This window comes from Thalassophryne amazonica, chromosome 20 (genome assembly GCF_902500255.1).
Source record: "Thalassophryne amazonica chromosome 20, fThaAma1.1, whole genome shotgun sequence".
NCBI classification, from domain to species: domain Eukaryota; kingdom Metazoa; phylum Chordata; class Actinopteri; order Batrachoidiformes; family Batrachoididae; genus Thalassophryne; species Thalassophryne amazonica.
Window position 1 is genome coordinate 19,345,611 of NC_047122.1, and position 27,114 is coordinate 19,372,724.

Genomic DNA, 27,114 nt, shown 5'->3' on the forward strand with positions numbered 1-27,114 from the left:
TTTTCATATATCGTTATGAAAGTTTTACAGAGGATTCATATCCTGATAGGCAAGAACTGATTCAATTTTCAAGATCATAGGTCAAAGGTCAGAGTCTGGAAAAATCTTGGAAAAATCCTTATCCTTTAACACTGAATCAATTTCAAAAATTCATAACTCTGTCAAATAAGATTGAATATCTTTCATATTTGACAGCATTATGGAGGATGGTATCCTTTATCCACTGACAAAATTTGGTCTGGATCTGATCCAGATTACAGATTTTATGGCCATTTAATATGGCTCAGTAAATAGACAAAATTTGATACCCATCTGATCCGTATTGTTGATTTAGCATGTTTACTTTTTAATTCTAAAACTGGGATTAATTATTAAAATATTACGCATCAACAACAAATTTACTCCCAGTTTACAGATGAACAGAAGAAGGTAACACGTCTCCTCATATTCCAGTGTGACATTTATCCAAAAGACCTAAAGAGACACAACAAGGGGAAAAAATGGAGTTTAAAACTCAATCGGTAATCAGAATGCTTATGACAAGATTTTTAAAGAATCTAAACTTGAATCAAGCCTCGATATTAATGGTTGTCCGATTGTCTGGAACAACACAGATCACATAGTACAGTTGTGTCCAAAGTATTCCAGAAAAGGGCCGAGAGGGTGCAGGTTTTCTTTACAACCGCACATTTCCACCTGGTGATTTCACTGATTAACATCACTTTGAGCAGACGGAATCAGTTAATCAGATTGTTTTTTAAAAACAACAATCTTCTTTAAAAACAAAAAAGTTAAAGTTATAAACTCAGATCAGTTTTGCACCTTTTCTCTCTTTTGTACTTTTCATGGTTTTGACAAAGGCGATTTTTTTTCCAGTGATACTGTTTATGTTGCAATTAAATCCAACAATTAAGTATTTTAAAACATTCTGTCAATCTTTGGACACCGTGTCGTCATTCAGGACCACAGACAAAAGTTCCTTATTTTCATGACTCATTAAGTTATTGTTAGTGGGGCATCTTTATTATTGGGACAATATCTCAGAATAACTAACTTGTGCTGATATTATTTCAGAGGCTGTAATTCTGAGATGATGTCGACTGTGTGACTTTATTTCTCTATTCAAATACTGAATACTGTCCCTTCGGCTGCTCCCTTGTTTGCATGTGGGGTCGCCACAGCAAATCCAAGGTGGATCTGCATGTTGAATTGGCACAAGTTTTACGCCGGATGCCCTTCCTGACGCAACTCCACATTACATGGAGAAATGTGGCAGGAGTGGGGTTTGAACCCGGAACCTTCTGAACTGAAACCAAGCGCATTAACCACTTGGCCACCACCCCTGCTCGAAATTTTGTATAATAATTTGTCAAATATTGTTTTTCTATTAGTGCAGCTGAATATTGAAGAATCTTAAGTACAACTTGGATGTTTTTACGCCTGTGCACATGTTAGGTCCACCTGGGCACAGATGAATATTACTTACTGGATTGTCACAACTGTTTTTCAGAAAATTTTCAAATCTCAATGAAATTTCTTCAATGTATTGCTCTAAAATGCATTTCAGAGCACAGAGAAGCCTTCAGCCCTATGTATAGTCCTAGGCAGGTCCTAGACCTGAGGTCCTGAGGATTACACAAGGAAGAACAATGTTGTTTCTTAAGCCGCCGTTACCAAACCTGCTGACACGGGACAAGTCAGGATAGCAACAGGACAAGAGGGTTTCTCGTTCTACTTCTACAGGACAAGTCCCTGAAAATGTTTAATGTCTGTGTCTGTTTTATTATCTTGTAATAATCCCATGACCACATTTTAAGAAAATAAATAAATAAACCTGAAGCACATTTGATTTTATTTCAGAAATATTCTCATGTGACAGCAAATTAAACCATGAAAAAGTGAGTAAATCAATTTTCTTCCTTTGACCAAATCAAACAAATTTCATTGTTGATTTGTAGAGTTTGAGTCGTGTTTTTAAATCCACATAAAGTGACTCACAGTGTTCAAGTTTTCATGGCGTCTGGATTCAGGTGCTGTGAGGCCTCAGAGCTGCTGTCAGCTAGAAAATGAGAAAAACAGTCAGTCCATTTATTCTGAACAGCCTTTAAGAAACAACCGACAGAGCAGCAAACATCTGCAACTACAAACCTTCAACAAAATACAACTGAATAAAAAAAATCTGCACTTACGAGACGGAGGACATTTAGCTCCTGAAACAAAAAGACAAGTTCAGTGTCACAGTGTTAAAAATCTGAAGATCTTTAGTTTCTACTGCTGACTGACACAAATTCACCTTTGGAAAAGGTCAGTGGGGTCAAAGGTCAGAATTTAGGTGGGTGAGTTCTGGAATTGACTGAGGTAAAATTTGCCAAAAGTTGATCATTGGGTCAAAGGTCATGTGTGACTCCTCCCAGGTCCTTTTACTGATTTCTAACAAACTTCATATTTCAATGAAGTTTGATCCTGAAACTGACCTTAAAGAATACATTTGGGCAAAGGTAAAAGAAATAGATTTTTAACCAGATTTGGACCAAATGTGTCGCACACTGAGGTGGATTCCAGAATTGTCGTGGCAAAGGTCAGCCAGAGGTCAATCATTAGGGTGAAGGTCACTGGGGTCAAATGTTCTTACTGTCTTCATACTCACGGGTACTATTACCTCATAGTATAAATACAGTACTGATGACAGAAATAGTTGTAGTTGCTGCAGAAATATTTGTTATTATTTTATTGATGCTGAAATGACATAAAATAATAGAGATTATATGAAGACGACTGTGACGTCACTAAAACAGAAATTACAAACTGATCAGATGAACTCTGAAAAACAATCAAATCAAAGTGTTGGAAACTGAAATGAGAAAAACTTTCTGTTTTATTCGCTCACCTTGTTATGTGTCGGACGCAGCTCGGAGAACCGACCAGCGTTTGAAGGACCCAGTATGAAATAAGCAGAGCACGGTTCAAAGGCTAACTGAATTTAATACATAACAGTGATAATATAATAACAAAAGGTGCGGCCTGGCGTGGTGCGCTCCCAGCAGCGCTAACGGTCCGGAGCCAGAAGCTGTTTCGGACCCAAGGACCCCGCCGACACCCCCCAGGTGGCCGCAACAACCGAGTCTGTGAAAGAAGGAACCATTATGTGAGTCCACACTCTACACACAGAACACTTAAAGGTGTACAAACAGCAAACACTTCCTGGCTTGATTACTGATCAGCTTCCCAACCTGCAGGCATGGAACATCCAGTTCACAAAACTCCACTGCAGTGAAAGCTGATACATGACTAACAAACAGCTCAATACAATAAGGTGTGAGGGACACCACATTTACTGACTGTATAAATGTTAGTCACAAAATCTAACGTACCTCAGGAAGTGTGCTGACGAGCGTGAAACCTCACCCCCTCCTCTTTCACAGACTGTGCATCAAACCTGGACGTTCTCAGCATCCGCTGTTGATGAGATGGCTCCCGAGACGACGATCTCACCCGTCTGGTCACAAGGTCGAGTCTCTGGCAAATACACACTGTGCACTCCAGTCTTAAATGCAAACATGTTCCAATCCATCCAGATGCACCTCAGCTGTGAATCCTGATGAGTCGCAGGTGATCAGGGTGAGGTCCTGACAGACTCAGCAAAACAGCCACTCAGTCCCAAACGCACGCCACCTGGGAGGAAAACCAAAAGACAGAAACAAACCGGCAGCCAGGCCCCCCCAGCCATATAACACACCTTTCTTCTTCTTGTAAACTATGAATCCAACGACTGCAGCCACAACAAGTGCAAGAAGAACCACTGCAACAATGACGGGGACGAGGACGTCACTGGGCGTCTCTGTCCAAAAAACAACAACAGCAACAATTCAAACATGCACAGAATCAACATGTCCCATCTGTCCATTTTTAGACAAACACGTCCAGTTAGTGAGGAACTGGTTTCCTGCTGTCCACCAAAATAAGTGTTCCAGATCAAACAGAATCATCTCTGACTTTGAACTGAGTGACTGTAAATATGCATTTAGCAGTTTGACTCTCAAGCAAATGAACTGAGACTGTTGTCTCACCGTGGTTGGTCCAGATGGCGTCTTTGTCCAGTTTGGTGATGATGTCGTCTTTGACACCAGCCAGCTGAAACACACACTCGTACTTGTCCCAGTCTTCAGGTTTGACTGATGAAAGGTTCAGGTCCACACTCATCTGGAAGGTTCCGTCGTGGTTGGGGAGCAGCTCTCCGTGATCCACGTCCTCAAAAAGCTGCTGTCCGTCTTTTCTCCAGAATATGTCGGCTTTATCAGGATAGAAACCTGTAGCATGACAGCAGACTGGAGAGGACGGAGACTTCTGGAGGAGAGACACCGAGGGGAGGTCTGGAGAGAGAGAGAGAGAGAGAGAGATACAGAGAGAGAGAGAGAGACACAGAGAGAGAGAGAGAGACACAGAGAGAGACACACAGAGAGAGCGAGAGAGACAGAGAGAGAGAGAGAGAGACACAGAGAGAGACACACAGAGAGAGAGAGAGAGACAGAGAGAGAGACACAGAGAGAGACACACAGAGAGAGAGAGAGAGACAGAGAGAGAGACACAGAGAGAGAGAGAGAATGTTATTACTGACTATTTCCATATTGACAAAACTGCCAATAATGTTTGCTATTATTTATTCTAAAAAAAAATATATATATATATAATAAAAATTTTGATCAATTTATTATAATTTTATATATAAAATGTTGTCATTTTTTTTTATTAACCCTTAAAAATAAATAAATCACATCGAAGTTTAGAAACCAGTCAAAAGCAGTTTAACAAATTCAGTCAATGTGAATCCAACTTCATTTTTTTTTTATTAATTTAGAGCGATTTAAATGGTTAAAATGTTTTAAACAGAACAGTTTAAAAACAGTTAAAAACTGAAATCAAAAACCAGCTTATCTAAACCAAAAAAAGGAAAATTTCACATTTATGAAACTGAAAAAAGTTAAAATTTGATGTTATTTCCTGTTAAATCACAGAATTAGTTATCAAAGTTGTTTCATTTGTTTTCTGTTAATTGTTGAATCGTTTGAGCTTCATGTTAGTTTTATTGACTTTTCGCTCATATTATCATTCACGTTTGAAAAGAGGTCAAAGGTGAAGCAAGAGATGGACAGAAGTGAGGAGGAAAGAAAGATGAAGAGAAAAAGACAAAGATGGACAGACAAATATACAGATGGAAGAGAAAGAAAAGAGGAGGGAGAGAAAAATCAGTGAGAGACTAAGAAAAAGTGAGACAGAGAGACACCAAGAGATGAAGACAGGTGAGAGAGAAAAAAGTGATGTGTGGACACTGAAAATAAAAAGAGGACAGTTTGATGGACAGTGAGTCTCTACGTGTTGGTTCATGTTCAGAAACATGTTCCTTCATGAACCGTGTGTCAATCAAACCTCATCAGGTCATGTGACTCCACCTGTTCTCAGCAGTTGGCTCCTCCCATAGTTCAGGTACTTCTTCAGCCACTCAGGACAAATCTGGGTGTAGTAGTTCTTTTTATATGCTAAATCAGCTTCGTTATTGTCCCACTTGTGTTTGGTGATGACAGCCTGTGGATTTGGAGCGATCCATGTCATCGTCTTCAGGTCCAGTGATATGAAGTCTTCTCCATCATAACCAAACTGATCATAACCATTAACGTGTCCAGTCTCATCGTCCCATTCACAGCCGAACATCCTCTGGTTAATGTGGACACCTGAGAGAGACACAGAGACGTGAGTGAAGCAGAGTGAGACCTCAGCACAGTCAGCTGTTATCAGCTGATGTCACATCTTGACCACAGAGACACACTGATCCCCAGATCACAGGATCCACATCTCCTGCTGTGATTGTCCCCACTGAAGACACTCACAGCCAAACATCACGTGGACACAGTGGACCAAACAGTGAGACGTCCTGACACAGTCACTGTCACACACTGAAGACCTGTCCTGACCATCAGACGCACATGAAACCTGATCCTGGACTTCACATCACGTCCACTGAAGCCCTGCAGCCAGAGGACCAGGAAGGAACCAGAGAACCAAAGCAGAGCGTCCTGAAGCTGTTCTAGAAGCTTCCACTGAAGGACGCTTTGAGTCCAGGATCAGTGACTGGACTCCACCTGCTCAGTGATGTTCAGCAGAGTCTGACTACAACTGATCAGTGTTGTATAAAGTACCGGAAAATCACACTTAAGTAAAAGTACAGATACCCATCAAAAAATGACTTTGGTAGAAGTTCAAGTAACCGACTGAAATGCTACTAAAGTAAAAGTCTTAAAGTATCTAGTATTTATTGTACTTAAGTGTGACAAGTAATGTACAACTAAATGTACTCAAGTATTCAATCAATCAATCAATTTTTTTTTTATATAGCGCCAAATCACAACAAACAGTTGCCCCAAGGCGCTTTATATTGTAAGGCAAGGCCATACAATAATGATGTAAAACCCCAACGGTCAAAACGACCCCCTGTGAGTAAGCACTTGGCTACAGTGGGAAGGAAAAACTCCCTTTTAACAGGAAGAAACCTCCAGCAGAACCAGGCTCAGGGAGGGGCAGTCTTCTGCTGGGACTGGTTGGGGCTGAGGGAGAAAGTAAAAGTACAAGTAAATGTTAATAATCAACAACGGACTGATTTTTTTTTTATTAAAGTTTATCTAGGCTTGTAAATGACTGGTAGTATTACTCAAAATACTGAAAATTGTGCACATCACACAAAAACACTTCAGAAACAAGGTTTCAAAACCTAAACGGGAGTAGGCTACTCACTAGGTGTTCACAGGAAACAGTTATTTATTTCTATATGTATTTATTTATTTTCATTCTTACATGGTTTTATCTTTTCTGTTGTGTTTTGTTTCATTAGGTTCTTTTTGTCTCTTTCTCTAAAATTGTATTGTAACATTATTAGTCTATTATTATTGACTATTATTGTCTATTATGTAGACTGTTATTGTTGTTGCTATAATATATGGCTAAAAATAAATTTACAAAAAATTACAATTTGACTCTTTTACGACAACGAACACAAAGCAACACAAACGTGCTGATGCGAACAGCTTAATGCTACCTTTAATATTGAAAACGCCGTAGACATGCTAACGCGTTAGCTTCGGTCCCGTTTTTAAGTTATAAAATACATTTATCAATTGTTTCAGAAGACCATAACAGGTTGGTTTAACATAAAAATATTAAATATTACTCACAGACAAATGCTCTTCAGGGTTTTAGCGAGAAAAAAATTAGGATAAAGCGAAATAAAATCCACAAATCGAAGCACTGCTTCGACCTGCGAATCACTGCTTCGATTGGTTCAAGGTTCAAAGCAAAGCCGTGCTGCAGAAAAGTTGATTACAGACCCGCTGCAGGTCTGTAATCAATGTAGAGAAATGATCATTTTCCTGACAAACACCCCACAAGTGCGCAACTGCAAAAAGCCTATCAGACATGCCTCATGACAAACCGGCCTGACTTCGTTGCAGTCACTAGTAATCAGTGGTGTCTCTGGGTGAAAACAGGACTTTTTTCGTGTGCATTTTTTTTTTTGTAACGAGTAACGGCATGGCACATAGAAAATGTATCGGAGTAGAAGTATGCAATTAAGGTCGGAAATAGCGAAGTAAAAGTGAAAGTAAGCTGAATTAAAAAAACTCAAAGTACAAAGTCTCCCAAAACGTACTTAAGTACAGTAGTGACGTATTTTTACTTCGTTACTAAACAACACTGCAACTGGTCCAATGAGACGGAGACCAGCAGGACCTTCATGGAGACCAGGATGCGTCTGTGTGTCCTGATTGGTCTGTCCATCAGCCAATCACAGCACACAGATGTTGGTTTGATGCTGCCTGCTGGACGAAGCAACACGCTGTGGTCAGCAGACTTCATCTAATCTGGACTTCTACTTTCTATCTGAGACTTTAGTGAGGATTCAGGAGTTTTTGCGTCATTGATTCATATTTTCGTTGACCAGAAAACCTGCAGGTCGACACCTGGATGGTTGTCAGTCAGATAATCTTCTGCTTCAGTCAAATATCTCATTTAGAAAAGTGAAAAATGTCTTTTATTAATTTAATGAAGATGTTATGTTGGTCTGCTGATGGATGAACACATGAGAGCAGAGCCGGCCCAAAGGATACTCGAAATATGCGGTCGCTTAGGGCCTCCATGCCACCAGTGGGCCCCCAAGAGCACCACGAAATGATAAGAACTATTTATAATTTTGAATCATTAATAAAATTGAAAAATTCGAATTCATTGATATATCATATATTGAATAATTCAAGTTTTTTGTTGCGGACGGATGATATGATTTAAAAAAATTAAACAAATCAAAGTTTTTTAGCTCCTGCTCCACCACCCCCGCCCTTCCCGGTCCTTCGCACAACAACATGGCTAACGCTACCGAAGAGCGAGTGTTTGGTCAGTGGTTTGGGGTTGCTGTGATAGACGGGGAAGAAGTGACTGTATGCTGCAAAGTTTGTCTAAAGCCTCCTGCAACAAAAGGCAGCAGCACAATAAACTTATTCCAGCATCTACAGCAGTGGCATCCAGCCAGGTGACTAAACTTACGCTACAAGGTGACCAAGAGCACTACAACAAACAAACTCCTGCTAAAAAGCAGCTTACTGTGGTTGAATCATTCACCCAAGTATATTTTTTTAAAACAAAAGAACAGCTATGTTGTGTGGGCCGCCAGAAAAGGAGGTACTGCTGGCCCACCACCAGAAGGCGCCCTGCCTGAAGTGCGGGCTTCAGGCACGAGAGGGCGCTGCCGCCTCAGGAACAAGCCGTGGTGACAGCTGTCACCCATCATCTGTGACAGCTGTCACTAATCTATACATCTGGTATAAAAGCAGGAAGACACCTCCACCAAACTGCCGAGATATCATCTTCATCTGGAGGTACTACTCTCAGCCCTTTTTTGTGAGATTTATAAATCTGTGATTGTGAGTGTTTGCAGGAGTACCGGTCGTTTTTGTGGAGGCTGTGCATGACGGCGCTCCTTTTCCTCTGAGACCACTGCAACGTGTTGAGTGAGAGGTGGAGGTGGCATTCCCACCATTGTTACTGGGTGTTCACACACCCACCCTTTCACTGTCTTTTGCTTTCTGCCAGCAGTACCAGATCCGACACGCCGGAGAGGTGGCCACCTGGGGACTCCGGGACTTGGTGGCTCCAGTATTCCTCGGGTTCAGGTGGTGGTGGAAATCGTGTGGTTCCGGTTCGTTTCCTGATGGGCGTCTCCTATCGTCGAGCCTGCCCACACGACACCTTTATTAATTGACTGTTGCACATTCTGATTCTGCTGTGTTTGGTTGTGACATTCACAACAGTAAAGTGTTATAATTTGACTTCTTCCATTGTCCGTTCATTTACGCCCCCTGTTGTGGGTCCGTGTCACTACACTTTCCCAACAAGCTAGATGAAAAGCGCCTCATTTTCGTCATGGCAGCACAAATTCATTCTAATTCATTCTGTGATGGCGGCACAAAATTAAAAGTGAAGCGGGGGGAGTAAGATTAGGTTATGGTTAAGATTAGGGTGGGGGTAGGACTAGGGTTATGAATAGTGAGTTAAAAAAAAAACCCGCCATGAAAATTTGACTCATTTGTCACAGGAGCACGAAAAAAAAAAAAAAAAAAACGTGAGACTGAGCTGAATAAGAAAAGACAAACACAAACAGACACAGCAACAGTCAGAAGAAAGAAAAATAATCATATGACAGTGTATGGACAATAAATCAATAATTCAATCACACCAATCTAGGCTTCTGACAGTATTTTATTTATTTCTTATTTAAGTATATTTATTTTTATTACAACTGATTATTTTTATATAAGAAGATAATGTAAATGTCATTTGGTTTCATTTTGTCTTGGAAGATTGGGCATTTTGCACATCTGTTCCATATTTTAAAAATAAAATTAATGAAACTGGTTAACTTGTTTACTGTAAATGCAGTGTCTTGTCTGCTGATGTTACTTTCAAATAGTTAATGTAATTATGCCACACGTATGCACCACTCTGCATTTAGAAGTCAATTAGAACATTTTTGGAAGTTTGCTAACCCGTAAGGTTCAAAACAATAGCCAGAATGACACTGGTATGATGTAAGATAATTACAAATCAATCTAATGATAGTGGGTAAGTTACACACAGTGCAGCCTTTGTGTAACGTGATAGTGGGGGGGGGGTCCCCAGATTCTGCTTAGGGCCTCTTAAAGGCTTTGGCCGGCCCTGCATGAGAGCAGAATAACGATTCGTGATGTTTGATTGACAGTTTGGCTTCAGTCCAGTGGATCTGAGCTGTGACACTGTTTCATGGTCTGATCTAAATGAGACATTTACCGTGTCGTCCTGTCAGTCAGGTTGATTTAAACACACCGTTCTTACTGTCACATGTGGACCCAGCAGAAGCAGCCTGCGTCCCATTTACAGCCCTGCCCCGTGCTTTGAGAACCCGTCCAGTCCTGTTCCTCTCTCAGCTGTGTGCTGATAAACTGGTTTGTGGACTAAAGTTATTCTGGATAAAGTGACCGTGGGCCGTTCAGTCGAGTCCTTCTGATCTGATCTAATGGAGATAAACTGTTAATAATCTCTGCTGGTTATTATGGGATGGACACAAACACTGTATCCGGGCAGAACACGGCCTCAGTCACACTGGAAGAAAAAAAAAAACAAAGTGTTGAAACAGTCCATCAGAGTCAAACTTCAGGAATCATCAAAAGCCTCCAGCACTGATTTCTTGCCTTGATTTCAAATCATGGATTCTTCCTGCTGACACTTAGAACACTTGTGGTCCAGTTTAGTGACTTTACTCTGAGCTTCACACACTTTACATTTTTAAATACTCTGACAAGAACTCAGATTTATTATCATCAATATTTACAGCTCACAACTTTATCTCACATTTTAAATTGATCCTCCATAAACTCACAAACACAACATTTATATTTTCCTCAAGTGGAATCTGGACAAAATTAATAAACTGAATGAAACTACGAGAGATTCTGCAGATAAAAAGAGAAAAAATTAGTTTATCTGTTTGTCTAAAGGTATTGTATCACTTCCTGTTCCGGAGCACAGCGGTGTTTTTCTGTATCTGTTAGCTGTTTAATCTGCGCAGTTAGATTGATCTAGTTATCTAGATAACGATTTGTTTCCCAGTGTAATCTTCACGTGCCTTAACTAAAGCACTCCTTCTGCTGAATCACCTCTAAATTATTTACACGTTATTCACTTTGCGTGTTTTTAGGAATCCGCTAGCTTAGCGCAGCTACTAGCTCTTAGCCGGTTTAGCATGGCGGCTTCTCCTGTCTCTCCCGCACTTTTCTGCTCTGGGTGTGAAATGTTTAGTTATTCCTCGGCCTCCTTTAGCAGTAATGGTACTTGTAATAAGTGTAGCTTATTCGTAGCTTTGGAGGCCAGGCTGGGCGAATTGGAGACTCGGCTCCGCACCGTGGAAAATTCTACAGCTAGCCAGGCCCCTGTAGTCGGTGCGGACCAAGGTAGCTTAGCCGCCGTTAGTTTCCCTCTGACAGATCCCGAGCAGCCGAGAAAGCAGGCCGGCTGGGTGACTGTGAGGAGGAAGCGTAGCCCTAAACAGAAGCCCCGTGTACACCACATACCCGTTCACATTTCTAACCGTTTTTCCCCACTTGGCGACACACCCGCCGAGGAACAAACTCTGGTTATTGGCGACTCTGTTTTGAGAAATGTGAAGTTAGCGACACCAGCAACCATAGTCAATTGTCTTCCGGGGGCCAGAGCAGGCGACATTGAAGGAAATTTGAAACTGCTGGCTAAGGCTAAGAGTAAATTTGGTAAGATTGTAATTCACATCGGCAGTAATGACACCCGGTTATGCCAATCGGAGGTCACTAAAATTAACATTGAATCGGTGTGTAACTTTGCAAAAACAATGTCGGACTCTGTAGTTTTCTCTGGGCCCCTCCCCAATCAGACCGGGAGTGACATGTTTAGCCGCATGTTCTCCTTGAATTGCTGTCTGTCTGAGTGGTGTCCAAAAAATGAGGTGGGCTTCATAGATAATTGGCAAAGCTTCTGGGGAAAACCTGGTCTTGTTAGGAGAGACGGCATCCATCCCACTTTGGATGGAGCAGCTCTCATTTCTAGAAATCTGGCCAATTTTCTTAAATCCTCCAAACCGTGACTATCCAGGGTTGGGACCAGGAAGCAGAGTTGTAGTCTTACACACCTCTCTGCAGCTTCTCTCCCCCTGCCATCCCCTCATTACCCCATCCCCGTAGAGACGGTGCCTGCTCCCAGACTACCAATAACCAGCAAAAATCTATTTAAGCATAAAAATTCAAAAAGAAAAAATAATATAGCACCTTCAACTGCACCACAGACTAAAACAGTTAAATGTGGTCTATTAAACATTAGGTCTCTCTCTTCTAAGTCCCTGTTAGTAAATGATATAATAATTGATCAACATATTGATTTATTCTGCCTTACAGAAACCTGGTTACAGCAGGATGGATATGTTAGTTTAAATGAGTCAACACCCCCGAGTCACACTAACTGACAGAACGCTTGTAGCACGGGCCGAGGCGGAGGATTAGCAGCAATCTTCCATTCCAGCTTATTAATTAATCAAAAACCCAGACAGAGCTTTAATTCATTTGAAAGCTTGACTCTTAGTCTTGTCCATGCAAATTGGAAGTCCCAAAAACCAGTTTTATTTGTTGTTATCTATCGTCCTCTTGGTCGTTACTGTGAGTTTCTCTGTGAATTTTCAGAACTTTTGTCTGACTTAGTGCTTAGCTCACATAAGATAATTATAGTGGGCGATTTTAACATCCACACAGATGCTGAGAATGACAGCCTCAAGACTGCATTTAATCTATTATTAGACTCAATTGGCTTTGCTCAAAATGTAAATGAGTCCACCCACCACTTTAATCATATCTTAGATCTTGTTCTGACTTATGGTATGGAAATTGAAGACTTAACAGTATTCCCTGAAAACTCCCTTCTGTCTGATCATTTCTTAATAACATTTACATTTACTCTGATGGACTACCCAGCAGTGGGGAATAAGTTTCATTACACTAGAAGTCTTTCAGAAAGCGCTGTAACTAGGTTTAAGGATATGTTTCCTTCTTTATGTTCCATAATGCCATATACCAACACAGTGCAGAGTAGCTACCTAAACTCTGTAAGTGAGATAGAGTATCTCGTCAATAGTTTTACATCCTCATTGAAGACAACTTTGGATGCTGTAGCTCCTCTGAAAAAGAGAGCTTTAAATCAGAAGTGCCTGACTCCGTGGTATAACTCACAAACTCGCAGCTTAAAGCAGATAACCCGTAAGTTGGAGAGGAAATGGCGTCTCACTAATTTAGAAGATCTTCACTTAGCCTGGAAAAAGAGTCTGTTGCTCTATAAAAAAGCCCTCCGTAAAGCTAGGACATCTTACTACTCATCACTAATTGAAGAAAATAAGAACAACCCCAGGTTTCTTTTCAGCACTGTAGCCAGGCTGACAAAGAGTCAGAGCTCTATTGAGCCGAGTATTCCTTTAACTTTAACTAGTAATGACTTCATGACTTTCTTTGCTAATAAAATTTTAAAAAATTTTAATTTTTAAAAAATTACTCATAACCATCCCAAAGACGTATCGTTATCTTTGGCTGCTTTCAGTGATGCCGGTATTTGGTTAGACTCTTTCTCTCAGATTGTTCTGTCTGAGTTATTTTCATTAGTTACTTCATCCAAACCATCAACATGTCTATTAGACCCCATTCCTACCAGGCTGCTCAAGGAAGCCCTACCATTATTTAATGCTTCGATCTTAAATATGATCAATCTATCTTTATTAGTTGGCTATGTACCACAGGCTTTTAAGGTGGCAGTAATTAAACCATTACTTAAAAAGCCATCACTTGACCCAGCTATCTTAGCTAATTATAGGCCAATCTCCAACCTTCCTTTTCTCTCAAAAATTCTTGAAAGGGTAGTTGTAAAACAGCTAACTGATCATCTGCAGAGGAATGGTCTATTTGAAGAGTTTCAGTCAGGTTTTAGAATTCATCATAGTATAGAAACAGCATTAGTGAAGGTTACAAATGATCTTCTTATGGCCTCAGACAGTGGACTCATCTCTGTGCTTGTTCTGTTAGACCTCAGTGCTGCTTTTGATACTGTTGACCATAAAATTTTATTACAGAGATTAGAGCATGCCATAGGTATTAAAGGCACTGCGCTGCGGTGGTTTGAATCATATTTATCTAATAGATTACAATTTGTTCATGTAAATGGGGAATCTTCTTCACAGACTAAGGTTAATTATGGAGTTCCACAAGGTTCTGTGCTAGGACCAATTTTATTCACTTTATACATGCTTCCCTTAGGCAGTATTATTAGACGGCATTGCTTAAATTTTCATTGTTACGCAGATGATACCCAGCTTTATCTATCCATGAAGCCAGAGGACACACACCAATTAGCTAAACTGCAGGATTGTCTTACAGACATAAGGACATGGATGACCTCTAATTTCCTGCTTTTAAACTCAGATAAAACTGCAGTTATTGTACTTGGCCCCACAAATCTTAGAAACATGGTGTCTAACCAGATCCTTACTCTGGATGGCATTACCCTGACCTCTAGTAATACTGTGAGAAATCTTGGAGTCATTTTTGATCAGGATATGTCATTCAAAGCGCATATTAAACAAGTATGTAAGACTGCTTTTTTGCATTTACGCAATATCTCTAAAATTAGAAAGGTCTTGTCTCAGAGTGATGCTGAAAAACTAATTCATGCATTTATTTCCTCTAGGCTGGACTATTGTAATTCATTATTATCAGGTTGTCCTAAAAATCCCTGAAAAGCCTTCAGTTAATTCAAAATGCTGCAGCTAGAGTACTGACGGGGACTAGAAGGAGAGAGCATATCTCACCCATATTGGCCTCTCTTCATTGGCTTCCTGTTAATTCTAGAATAGAATTTAAAATTCTTCTTCTTACTTATAAGGTTTTGAATAATCAGGTCCCTTCTTATCTTAGGGACCTCATAGTACCATATCACCCCAATAGAGCGCTTCGCTCTCAGACTGCAGGCTTACTTGTAGTTCCTAGGGTTTGTAAGAGTAGAATGGGAGGCAGAGCCTTCAGCTTTCAGGCTCCTCTCCTGTGGAACCAGCTCCCAATTCGGATCAGGGAGACAGACACCCTCTCTACTTTTAAGATTAGGCTTAAAACTTTCCTTTTTGCTAAAGCTTATAGTTAGGGCTGGATCAGGTGACCCTGAACCATCTCTTAGTTATGCTGCTATAGACTTAGACTGCTGGGGGGTTCCCATAATGCACTGAGTGTTTCTTTCTCTTTTTGCTCTGTATGCACACTCTGCATTTAATCATTAGTGATTGATCTCTGCTGTCTTCCACAGCATGTCTTTTTCCTGGTTCTCTCCCTCAGCCCCAACCAGTCCCAGCAGAAGACTGCCCCTCCCTGAGCCTGGTTCTGCTGGAGGTTTCTTCCTGTTAAAAGGGAGTTTTTCCTTCCCACTGTCGCCAAGTGCTTGCTCACAGGGGGTCGTTTTGACCATTGGGGTTTTTACGTAATTATTGTATGGCTTTGCCTTACAATATAAAGTGCCTTGGGGCAACTGTTTGTTGTGATTTGGCGCTATATAAATAAAATTGATTGATTGATTGTTTGTTTCAGGTGTTAATGAGTGAAGATTGATGAATATTAAGAACACAGTCAACACACACACACACACATATAGTTGTGTAGTTTGTGTGCAGTAAAGTGTGTGTGTGTGTGTGTGTGTGTGTGTGTGTGTGTGTGTGTGTGTGTGTGTGTGTGTGTGTGTGTGTGTGTGTGTGTGTGTGTGTGTGTGTGTGTGTGTGTGTGTGTGTGTGTGTGTTTTAGCAGCTACATAATGAAAACACATTTCATCTGTAAAAGTGAAACAAACTCACCTCCAGTTTGGTTGAAGCGACGTTTTGCTATTTCAATGTTGTCCTTTTCGGCCTGCTGGGAGCCCACTAAGTTCCCAGTTTCTGTCTCCCAGTACTGAGGATCATCAGTTGTGACTTTTTCCATCCAGTCCTGTTTGGGTTTTGCTCTCTTGGTGTTACTGTCATAATGACTTATTAAAACATCATCAACATAACCGACAACCACAAACTCTGGAAGATTTGTGACTCCAGAGGAGGAGGTGTAGAAATGCTTCAGACTGTGAGTCACTGTTAAAAAAAGAAAACAAATTTCATGTTTAATAAAAATGTGACAAACTCCTGCAGTAAATTTAAGACATCAGAAACTTCATGATGATAATATGAAGATTTAACTCAGACCTAAATTGAGGAAGAATAATTTCATATTTGATGTTTCAATAAACTCGATACAGAAAAAAAAAATAGACAATACTTTAGAAAACATGCAGACTTTTAGTTTTATTATTTTGTAAGAATGTCCCGAAAATAAACAGTGAATAATTAATGATTCTTTGAAATAAAACGTCATCTTTAAGGACACAAAATGTATGAAATCATTTAAAAAACCTCAGATAAAGTAAAAATAATATAAATATGTGATCGATCAAAAACCTGTTACTGACGCAGGAAAAAATAAAGGCAGAAAACATACAACTATCAGTATTTTAAGAAGTACCTCCTGAAAATACTGACAGAATAATGAACAGTAGAACTTATAAGGGTGATTCTTTAACTACGGGCACTATTGGCCTTGTAAATGTAATTTCCACCACACCATTGCCTTACAATATAAAGCGCCTTGGGGCAACTGTTTGTTGTGATTTGGCGCTATATACATGTGTTCTGATGTCACTGTTTACATTACCATTCATTTTTATCATTGAAGATCAAAAGTCTGGGTATGGGACAAGCACAAAACGGCAATATTTGCATATAATGATGCTGAAAAAAGCTGAAAAAGTCATCATAGACTACTAGAACAAATTTCTTAACACACTTTCATTGTAAAGATAACTATAAAATTGTGAAATTTCCCTTTTTTTTCTGTTTTTCATACAATATGATCAAAGGACATAATAAGTGCCCGTAGTCTAAGAATCACCCATAAATCAAACCTAAAACACAAAATGTCGACATCATTATTATTTAAAAGGCAGTGGATATTTTGCCGAACCCAGCAAACTTACAGCTGGCAATGTTTTGCAGGATCTCCTATCTGATTGGCTAATTCAAATGACATCATCTGTACCAGAACCTGTGATCAAATCAGCTCCGGCAAAGTTGAACTGGACAATATTTCGCTGTATGCGGCACCGGCAAAAGGCGGGTTGCGCTGTTTTGCCGGCCATCTAAATTGGATCGGAATGGAACGGCCGCGGTCGGGGCGGAAACTTAAAGGCGATCTGAGTTTAAGCTCTCCTTATTTCACATTCATGATAGTAGCTCGATGTTGGTGATTTTCATGATTGAAAATTGGCATATTTTATCATTCACTGTTTTCAGGGGTGAACTGATTGAAGGTTTTGCAGACATGACACTGACAGAGAAAAAACAGGATAAACACATGTGCCGACGTGGATTTCTGTATTTTCGTTTTTATTCTGTCTTGAATTTGCAGGTTTTGTTTATCATCCCTGTCCTACACAGAAAATTACCAAGTCTGCAAAAATTATTTCCACCGTGCCCGAAATTATTTCCCTGCGTGGCGAAAAGTGCTGGTGGAAATAAATTGGGGCGTGGCGGTGGAAATATTTTCGGGCACAGTGGAAATAATTTTCTAGGCACTTGGACATTTTTTCAAAGTTGTTTAAATGGCTTTCTGCCTGCAATCAGACGAAAGGACACCAAAAATGCAACAAAATGACACCTCATTTGTCAAAATCGGATAAATAACACCAGAGATATTGAGATTTGAAGGGGTCATTTTCGTGCCCTATTTTCTAAGTTTATTTACATTACAATAGAGGAAAAAATTGTGTCAAATAATAGGAATTTCTGGCTGAAAGGAAAGGTAGATTAGTATGGACACCATTTCTAAGTGCTAAAAGATATTCCAATCAAATTTTGAGGGGGGGGGGGGGGGGGGGTCACTGGATATCTGGAAATTATTTTGCTTTGATCTTTGGGTCAACAAGTGACCCTGATGACCCCAAGGTCAAGGTCAAATTAGTGCAATGTCGACACTAACGGAAATGGTTACCTGAACTAAAATTGAACAGAAACACATTCTGAGTTTACATTCAAAGCACCATTCTCTACAACTATGGATGTAGGAATTCACTAAGACATCATGTCAAGTATTAATTATGCGCCATAATGGCGGCCATATTGGAGGAAAGAACGGCAAATTTTAGCTTGGACCAAAGTATATCATGTAGGGTATCAAAATGGAGCTTAGAATGAGAGGAAACTAAAACTTCACAATCTAACCTGATTTGAAGCTTCTGCTGGGTTATTTTTCAGTCATACTGTATCTAATTCAAAACGAGATCACCCAGGCTGTAGTCTGTCAGGAATTTGAAGAGGGGCATGTGATGGTCCTCAGACTCCTCCTCAGCCTCATCATGGTCTCTCCAGTATGACAAACAAACTGTTGTCACGCCTCTCTTTTCCCACACTCTCAACACCCTTCCACGGTAAAGCACATTGCATGCGTCCTCCTCAGAAAACCAGAAATGGTCAACACAGCAATCAACCAGACCCTTGGGATTTTTCAAAATGTCACAAAGAACCTTTCTCTGCTCTTCACTCAAACTCAGTTCTAATGCCAGCTCATCCCTAAGTTCACCACGTTCTACAGCTGCTTTCAGTTTCTTCTCCACTGCATTCCTCTGTTTGGTTTCCTTCTTTTGCTTCTTCTTCTCTTGTCTGGCATGGTATTCCTTTTCACGTAGTCTTTCCCTTTCCCTTCTTATTCTCCTCACTTGCTTTGCTCTCCCCACAGCAAACATGACAATACGGTTCTGCTCAATAAAGTCTTTCTTCTTTAACCATTCAAGGGTCTTGTTCTGCTTTGCACGCACCTTCCTGTCAATGTACCCTATAGTAGCATTTGGGGCACGGTGATGTTTGCTGTCAACCATGGCAAGGACTCTTTCACTAAATATGTTGTCAACAGGGGCTGATTTAGTCTGCTCTAACCTTGCAGGTGAGGGATTTGACAATAATCCTGAGAGGTATGGCTGTAGCTGCCGAGTTAGCACTGTGACTGTCGCTTTGAAGAGGATGTGAAGAGTCTCTTTCAACTCACCCTGGGACTCATGATGAACTTGCTGAAGACATCTGAGGACATCGGTTTCCATCAATGGATTTTCAAAAACATTCTTCTGGGCAGTGAGGGCGTCAAGCGGCTCTTCTTCCAACTTGGACAGGTTTTCAACAGTGCACTTCAAGAAGGGAACAACCTCAAGGTTCGTCTTGCCAGCCTTGTTACCATAAAAAAGAGACATCCAAGGCCCAGTTACAATCTTCCCCACAAGACCCAGGCCCTGTAAGTGAACAACAATTGAAGAGTTAGTCAGATCCTTGATGAGTGGAATCCTGTGGTACAGCTGCAAAAATGCTGCAGGTAATCCAAAATCTGTGTGCGGTAGCAGAAATATATTCCTGCTAAATGAAACATGACATAAAGTCTGTTGCCCACATATCGAACAGACAGTTTCAGATCAATGCCAACTTTTTTGAGAAATGATTTGAACCCTTTGGGGTCACCTTTCCCCTGCTTGAATCTCATTTTTGAGAGAGCATATATCAAATTGTCTACACAGCAGCCACGACCGAAAAGCTGTCCCACAATCTGTTTTTGTTTCTCCAGCTCCTTCAGAACAGTCCTGGTCTCATTGGCTATACCTTCCAGGGGATGGATGTTACAATTCAGCTGCAACAGTTCAGTGTTGAAATCTTCTTCCAGTTTTTCCCAAACACATTTGTTAACAGCCACTCGATCTGAAATGGTGTTTTTCAGTTTTGAAATGAAAACGTTGCTCACTTCCAAAGAATTTGTATCTGTGAGACTTGCATATGTTTCACTGATGTCACTGAGAGCCTCCTTGATATGGCTTGCATAGTCATCTGTAGTCCCTCCTGCTAATGCATTAATCTGTAACTGAAGTCCCCATGGGCAGGAAGGGGGATCACCTGGAAACATGAGATGAACCTCATTGATGTGCTCTGCAGACAGGGATGTTGCATCCCAACCAAGTGTAAGATCAACACATTTCTCATTAACTACCGCTTCTGCAACCTGTACCTCACTTAACACACCAAGTTCATAAGCAAACTGGGCAACTGTGGAAATATCAGCCTTATCCTCAACCTTATAACCAGTGATATTGTCAACAACCTCTGCTATGAGATTACTAGTCTCCTCAACTGGCACCTGGTGTAGGATGCACGAGTATGCCGCAAGTCTGTAGGATGATGAATAAGTTTTGGAGTCATTCTTCACAGACACAGTATTACAGTCACTTGGAGTTTCACTCTCCAGTAATAATCCCTGCAGTCTGTCATTTTCGATCTCCAGTTCTTTGTTTTTTTTCTCGCACAGTTCAGTTCTGTTCTGACTTTTCCCAACATTTTCCTAAATTTACAGTTATGTTTACATTTCTTCTTCAGCACTTTTGGACTAACCAGTTCAATAGACCTCTTTAATTTTCTGATTTCAGCATTCTTTTGCAATATAGTTTTCTGTAACTCCTGCCTTTTTTGGCGAAGTTTTGATTCTAAGCCTACTTTCCGTTCATAAGCTTGCTTAATTCTTCTTTTCTTATCAGAGGACAAGAGCAAATTGTTAAACTCCTCTTTAAGTTTCCGTTTGCGTGACGCTAATGTCACAAACGAAGCCCTCCTGTTCACACATTTTTTGCAATCACTTTTCAATCGTTTAGGGGAGGGCGCTGTCACATTTGGAGATAGGGTTGCCAACTCTCTGAAAACTAAATAAGGGACACCTCACTGCCAGGGCCGACCGGCCGACTGACCATTGCCTTCACCCTTCCCAGCGTCTGTGTGAAACGATTTTTAACCATTTGACTGACCCTGAATTTAGGTAGATGCATACATGCATTTGTTCTGATCTGAACACATGGAAAACAAATTATTTAGCAATTTATTTTTAGTGCAAAATAAATTTTCACTCACAATTTAAATATGAGCATTCTGTCTTCTTTAAAAATAAATCTCTGTAGTGCTATTGCTTAACTTAAAATTGTATAAATTAACAACAAAAAAAAACAATAGAAAATTTGCATCATCCAAAACAATGTAACAGTGCAAAAGAATGTAACAGTGCACATTTACACATTTAGTGTAATAAAAAGTGCAAAAAATAAATACTGTTCCACCCAGCCATTTTCCTTTTCTCATTCTCCCCTGTATTTTTGCATTCTTTTTTGTTTGTTTGTTTGTTTGGAGGAGTAGTAACGACGTTACAGACATTGCTGTCCGTAGGCATATCTGCAGTGTCGGTGTCTTAATAGATATCAGCCATGCTGCTTTGTTATTGTTGTCCAGCGACCGTCGTCGGCTCATGACGTCGGTATCTTCTTGCGAGCGGATGTCACTCGACCAATGAGATAAGAGTGATTCTGTATCGTCAACTCGTGTCTGTCAGCTCATTGGTGAAAAGCAGGAGAGAGGCTGGGATCAAATTTACCGTAAGTTTCCATATAAAGCGCCAGTCAATTCCATTGACATTTTACAGACTTTTTGATTCTCACAGAAATACGGGACAAACTGCGTCCCGTTTCAGGTCAATACGGAACGCACACTTTTATTTCCAAATAAGGGACGATTCCGTTTTTCAAGGGACGGTTGGCAACCCTATTTGGAGATGACACAACATCTGGAGTAGACAAAGAACTCATACATGTCATAGAAACTGGAGGACAATTAACTGGTCGTTTGACTGGTGTAACAAGAAGAACTGATGAAACTGAAGGCTGGGGGCATGATAGTGAGCTACGGTTGGACACTGCTTCAGAACAAGAACAGTCAATGACAATATCATGAACCTTCCTGACTGGAATATTAAACGTTTCTTTGAGAAGACGAACAATAAGGTGGCCATCCCTTGGTAGATTCGAAGCAGTGGTTCGCAGATTGAAGCAATGCTTCGACCTATTTCTTCGTTTATTCTTTCTTTCTTTCGCTTAATTTTCCCCCGCTAAAACCCTAAAGCGCATACTTCTGTGAGTATTATTTACCTTTTCTATGTTAAACCGACCTGTTATGGTCTTCTGAAACAGTTGATAGATGTATTTTATAACTTAAAAACGGGAGCGATGCTAACGCGTTAGCATGTCTATGGCATTTTCAATGTTACAACTTAGCATTAAGCAATTGCAGCTCGCATCACGTTCGGGTGCATTTGTTTTCAAATTGTAACATTTCTTAAATTTATTTTTGTTTATATATTAATAATCTAATGATTATTATATACAGTTTTAGAGAAAGAGGCAAAAAGAACCTGAATAGAAACACAACAGAAAATATAAAAGCAACTAACAATGAACATACATAAATAAATATGTTGTGTGTTGGGCGGTTTGGCTGGACAATTGGTACAGCTTTTGTGTTTGTGTGCACTCCAGGTGGTTTTTGAGGACACCTCTGAAGATGCAGTGCTGTATTCAGCGTCCCTCACTTTCATCAATCCAACTAGCTGCACCTGATGATCAGCTCACTGCAGATCCAAAGGACTTCCAGCTGAAGGGAATATCCTGATGAAGCACTGCATTTAAGCCATGACTGCTCTGGGCAAAGTTGCCGGGGACTTGACCTTGTTGCTACCGTGTGACGACTGTTTGTTCAACGTTGTGACGCTGAGGATCGCTCCAGGTTTGATGCACCGCGCCTGTTAAGGAGTTGGGTGAGGGTCATGCTCCATCAGCACACTTCAGAGGTAATTGTAGCTCGTAGCTATATTTGAACTGTTGTGACAATTGTATGAATTGCTCCTCACTGCCGTGGCATGCGGATTGATGGTCCTCCACCTGCTGTGAGGAGCTGCCTCTTTAATTTGAGCCTCAATTTGAACCTGAATGTGTTTACTGATGGTGTGTACTTCTGAGTAGAATTTGTGTAAACAGTGTGGACTTACCTCACCTCTTGTCCTTCACAGGCAAAGTCCGGGTCAATAACCACTTGGGGGGTGCCGGCGGGATTTCCTGGGTCCAGAACTATCGGGCTCCAATCCATTTAGCGCTAAGGAGAGTGCGCCGTCCTCCACCTCGCCAGGCCGTTAATTCTGAAGCAGCAGGACCTTCGTGGCCGGGACGACGGTGGGGATCGAACTCACGCGGCTCGCACAAAAGACCGTTTCTCTACCAGGTCAGCCAAAGGGGAACTCCCTGTTAGCCAAGCTAGCGGGAATGTCTTTTCAATTGGGACCTGGGACTTTCATCCCGCTACAATTCATTTATGTTGTAATTAGCACTTGTGGAAAAATAAATCTGTTTTCTGGAACCGCCCTGTGTTTATTTAGCGTTGGGTCGGTCCTGTCAGATGCTGGTTCTGTTCTCAAACCCGCATCCAAACATAACAAAATAGATACATAAATGTTTCCTGTGAACACCTAGTGACTCTTACACCTCCACTTCATCCCTGTCTTAAGTTTAATGACAGTTTGTTTCGGTCAAACCATATTTTTAAACTAGAAAACTGCTGCATCCTAGTAAGAGCAGGATACTACTGGAATGAATTTGAATAAGGAAAGTTGTTTGTGTTTTTTTTTTTTTTTTTTCCCCTTCACTAAATGGATGCTGCACTCACTGCAGTTTATTGTCTGGAATAGTCCCAGATTGCATTTCAGAGGTTCTAGAATTGAAACATTTTTGTGCAGGTGGTGTTGGGGGGTAATTTTGGGTCTTGGGCCACATGTAGAACGAATCAGTTTTTAAATTAAGCTTTCAATTCATATAGTGGCATCTACCTTTTTTAAGGTTATTTTATACTTTAAGTAGGTTTGGGAGCACATACTTTTTCCACTTTTGAGTAAAGAGGTCAAGTTGATACTTCAACTTTTACCAGACTGCTTTTAAATTGCAGTATCTATACTTCTACTTAAGTAACAAATGTGTTTACTTTTGACTCCACTGTGTGTGAGTGAGTAGTGGTGAGGATGGGACATGGAGGAGCCAGTTCCAAAATGAGCACGATCAATTGCTTGGGAGCACTTTAATCTAATAAGCCCCAAAAAGGTCAAGTGCTTGATTTGTGCTCAAGAGGTGAGGTACAGTAACAATACGTCTTCAATGTTGCGACACCTGAGGTCCAAACATCCCGAGACATCAATGGCTGCCGCTCCTGGAGCAGGAATCAGGCCATGTAACCTGTATTTTATCTTTAATCTAAGATTAAAACATACTCAAACAAAAATAGCTAAGCATGTCAGACTGTATTTCCATTAAAGGCAGACAAGCTGATTTGGATGAGGTACTGGTGGACTATGTTGTGGAAGATGCACAACCGTTCAAAATAATGGAGAGCAAAGCCTTCAGGGTTTTACTACAAAGGGTTTGACCCAACATATGCCTACCTCCAGAGAAGACTGGCTCAAATACTGGGCGACACGAGTCGCAGTCTATCCCAGTTTACAGAGAATGGCAAAAAAAATATTTGTCGATGTCAGCAACATCAGTGCCTTGTGAGCGGGTCTTCAACGCTGGAGAGGTAGTGAGGCAGAAGAAGAGCCGATTAAAGCCCAGCACCGTTGAAATTATTCTTTTTTTTTTAATAAAAATTGTTGAAAGTTACACAATCACCGTGTCCTATCCCCTCTATTCTAATTTACAAATTACAGAAACATAAGCACCAGTTGCCGAAGCACATGTCTTCCTCACTTTTCCTGTCACATTTTATCCAAATATAGTTTGAGGAATAACACAAATCTCCATATAGTTTACAATAAAGGCTTTCATAACCATTATGTGTGCATCTGTAGGGACTATTACATTAAAAAGACAATAATACATATGACATTTTTTTATTTTTCAAGAACAAACCACATCAGTCATGAAATGCAAACATTTGTCAGGGCACTCGCTCAAGGTAATTCTCAAAGCAAACCAGCAGATGTCACCCTTCAAACTGTATCAAACGCGTCGAAGCAGTGTGTTGATTTTCAGCCGGTTGTGTTGCAGTGGCTCTTTGGTTCATGAGGCTTCGAAACTGCCATCACAACTGTCCAGTTTCTGGGTATTCTGTGTTCGTCCGCGGCTGACGTGCTTGAAGAATTCCTGCGCAAAAAGTAGTTCCCAGATAATTGCAAATTTAATTGTAAAATTTACCAGAAATAAAATTATAAAAATTTGTTTCAAAAGTGGCCGTAAAAAATATTTAAGAAAGTTAAAGTTAATGAGCAACTTCACCTGTTATTGCTCAAGCACATTGTAAACATTGACAGTGGAGTTTGATGCGGAAGATACGATTGGAATGGCATTATCATTTACAGTTGGCGATGAAAGACTTGGGTGTTAAGTGTTAAATTCTGAACAAGAAGCTGCACTGAAAGAGATCTATCTGGGAAGAGACACATTCTGTGTGTTGTCGGTCCAACGAGAGCGGCTCGCTGAGCAGGTGGAGACAAGATCCGACTTTGTCCTCCGTCTGAGCCAATCATAATTCAGTCTGAGCCCGCGTCACTTGTATCTGGGTAAACCGGATCCACGCAGGTTGTGAATGAAAGTGTTTTTTGTCTTCTTTTAGCCCACAAAACAGTGGTTCTTTTGACCTATGACCCCTTCAAATAAACCAGTGTCGACTCTTCATCACAAGTTTGATTTGTCTGTGAGCTGAGAACAGTCGAGTTCTTCATGGATCCACTTGGATCCTGGTCAAAATCTGTGTGTGAACTCAGGAGTGGATCCATCTGGATCTGAAGCAGTTCCAGTTCTGATTATGTGCTGTGTTATAATTATAAGAGCAGAAATATTGTTTTAACACATCCAGACAGAGAATGTTCAGTTTTGGGTCAAAGGTCATTGAGTCTCTTCTTCAGGAAAATTAGTTGTGTTGTGCTACAACTTATGCAGGTGTGTTTTTAACCTGTGAACTCCTTTAATGATCCCTTCCACCAAAGGATTTTTTTTTTGGTCTTTAAACCTCAAAATGTTCCACTGAATCTTTGTACCAAATCTAAAGAGACAACACAAAGTAAATGTCACAATAAAAATACAAAAAATGACAGAAGTCAGGATAAATTAGATATAAAAACAGTTCTATTGAAAAATGCTTTTAAATGTTATTTCCTGTCACAATCATTTATTTGTGTCCACTCTAATGTAACATGTGACCCACTCAGGGGTCCCAACCCACAAGTTGAAAATCTGCACCAAAGCAAATGAGACATTTGAATCTTTTCATCCCATTTTTTCCACATGTTCACACATTGATGATGATGATAAAATCTACTCTTGTAATATTAATGTTTTTATGTAATTTGGCCAAATATGTTCATTTTCTGGGAGGTTAAAGGCCATCAGCAGATCAACACTGTGCAGACTGTGTGGATGAGACAGTGTTTTGCAATTTGATGGTTTTGATCAGGCTTTAAAAGCAAAAGTAAAAAAAAAAAATATATATATATATATATATATATCATTAATTCAATGACTAAATTTATTAAAATGTGGTAAAGGGCGCCACCTGGTGTTCACTGTGCAGTACAGTTTGTCGAGTATCAAATAAACAAAATTTCTGTCACAATCCAAACTGAAATCCAGACAGATTTTAAATCTGCCTTGGCGAGATTAATGTCAAAATTTTAGTATGGTCTAGACAGATTCTGCCTAGGCCATATTAAAATTTTGATCTCTGGTCTAGGTGAAATCAAAATTTTAATTTCACCTTGGCTGATTTAAAATCTTCCAGGATTTCAGTTTGGCATTTGTGTGACTGTGACACTGTGACATTTTATGTATCTGTGTATATAGAGATAAATCGACAAGGGGCAGTCATAGGGCGTGAGGCGGAGGACTCACATACAGCTCTGTGAGAACACTTTAGACAACAGGAGGTCAGTCTGTCACAGGACCACAGACAGACATATCTTTGTGGCGATGAGTGTTCACTTCCTGTCTTTGGAGAAAGCTGACACGGAATCTTCGCCAAGGGAGCTGGAGGTGTTTGAA

At 40.4% G+C, this 27,114-nt stretch overlaps 1 protein-coding gene and 1 long non-coding RNA gene across 6 annotated transcripts in view; one reads left to right on the forward strand and one right to left on the reverse strand.

Moving 5' to 3' along the window:
• Window positions 1-343: 343 nt before the first annotated feature.
• The window catches only part of LOC117501656 (class I histocompatibility antigen, F10 alpha chain-like), a 94,070-nt gene continuing 67,299 nt past the window's right edge, over window positions 344-27,114 (reverse strand). For 2 of the 5 annotated variants that reach the window (XM_034160588.1, XM_034160591.1), the window contains exons 3-8: window positions 5,448-5,726; window positions 4,068-4,370; window positions 3,737-3,838; window positions 2,190-2,210; window positions 1,997-2,059; window positions 344-471 (exon numbers count right to left, since the gene is read on the reverse strand). In XM_034160588.1, coding sequence (XP_034016479.1) covers window positions 2,004-2,059; window positions 2,190-2,210; window positions 3,737-3,838; window positions 4,068-4,370; window positions 5,448-5,726 — 761 coding nt within the window. In that variant the 3' untranslated portion in view covers window positions 344-471; window positions 1,997-2,003. Of the gene's footprint in view, window positions 472-1,996; window positions 2,060-2,189; window positions 2,213-2,450; window positions 2,888-3,736; window positions 3,839-4,067; window positions 4,371-5,447; window positions 5,727-15,967; window positions 16,235-27,114 lie in introns of those variants that run through there. The other 3 variants (XM_034160587.1, XM_034160590.1, XM_034160589.1) reach the window with 3 other exon arrangements.
• On the forward strand, window positions 22,134-23,253 carry LOC117501658. The gene is made up of 3 exons (XR_004558057.1): window positions 22,134-22,173; window positions 22,576-22,886; window positions 23,106-23,253. It is a non-coding gene; the product is annotated as an uncharacterized LOC117501658 (long non-coding RNA).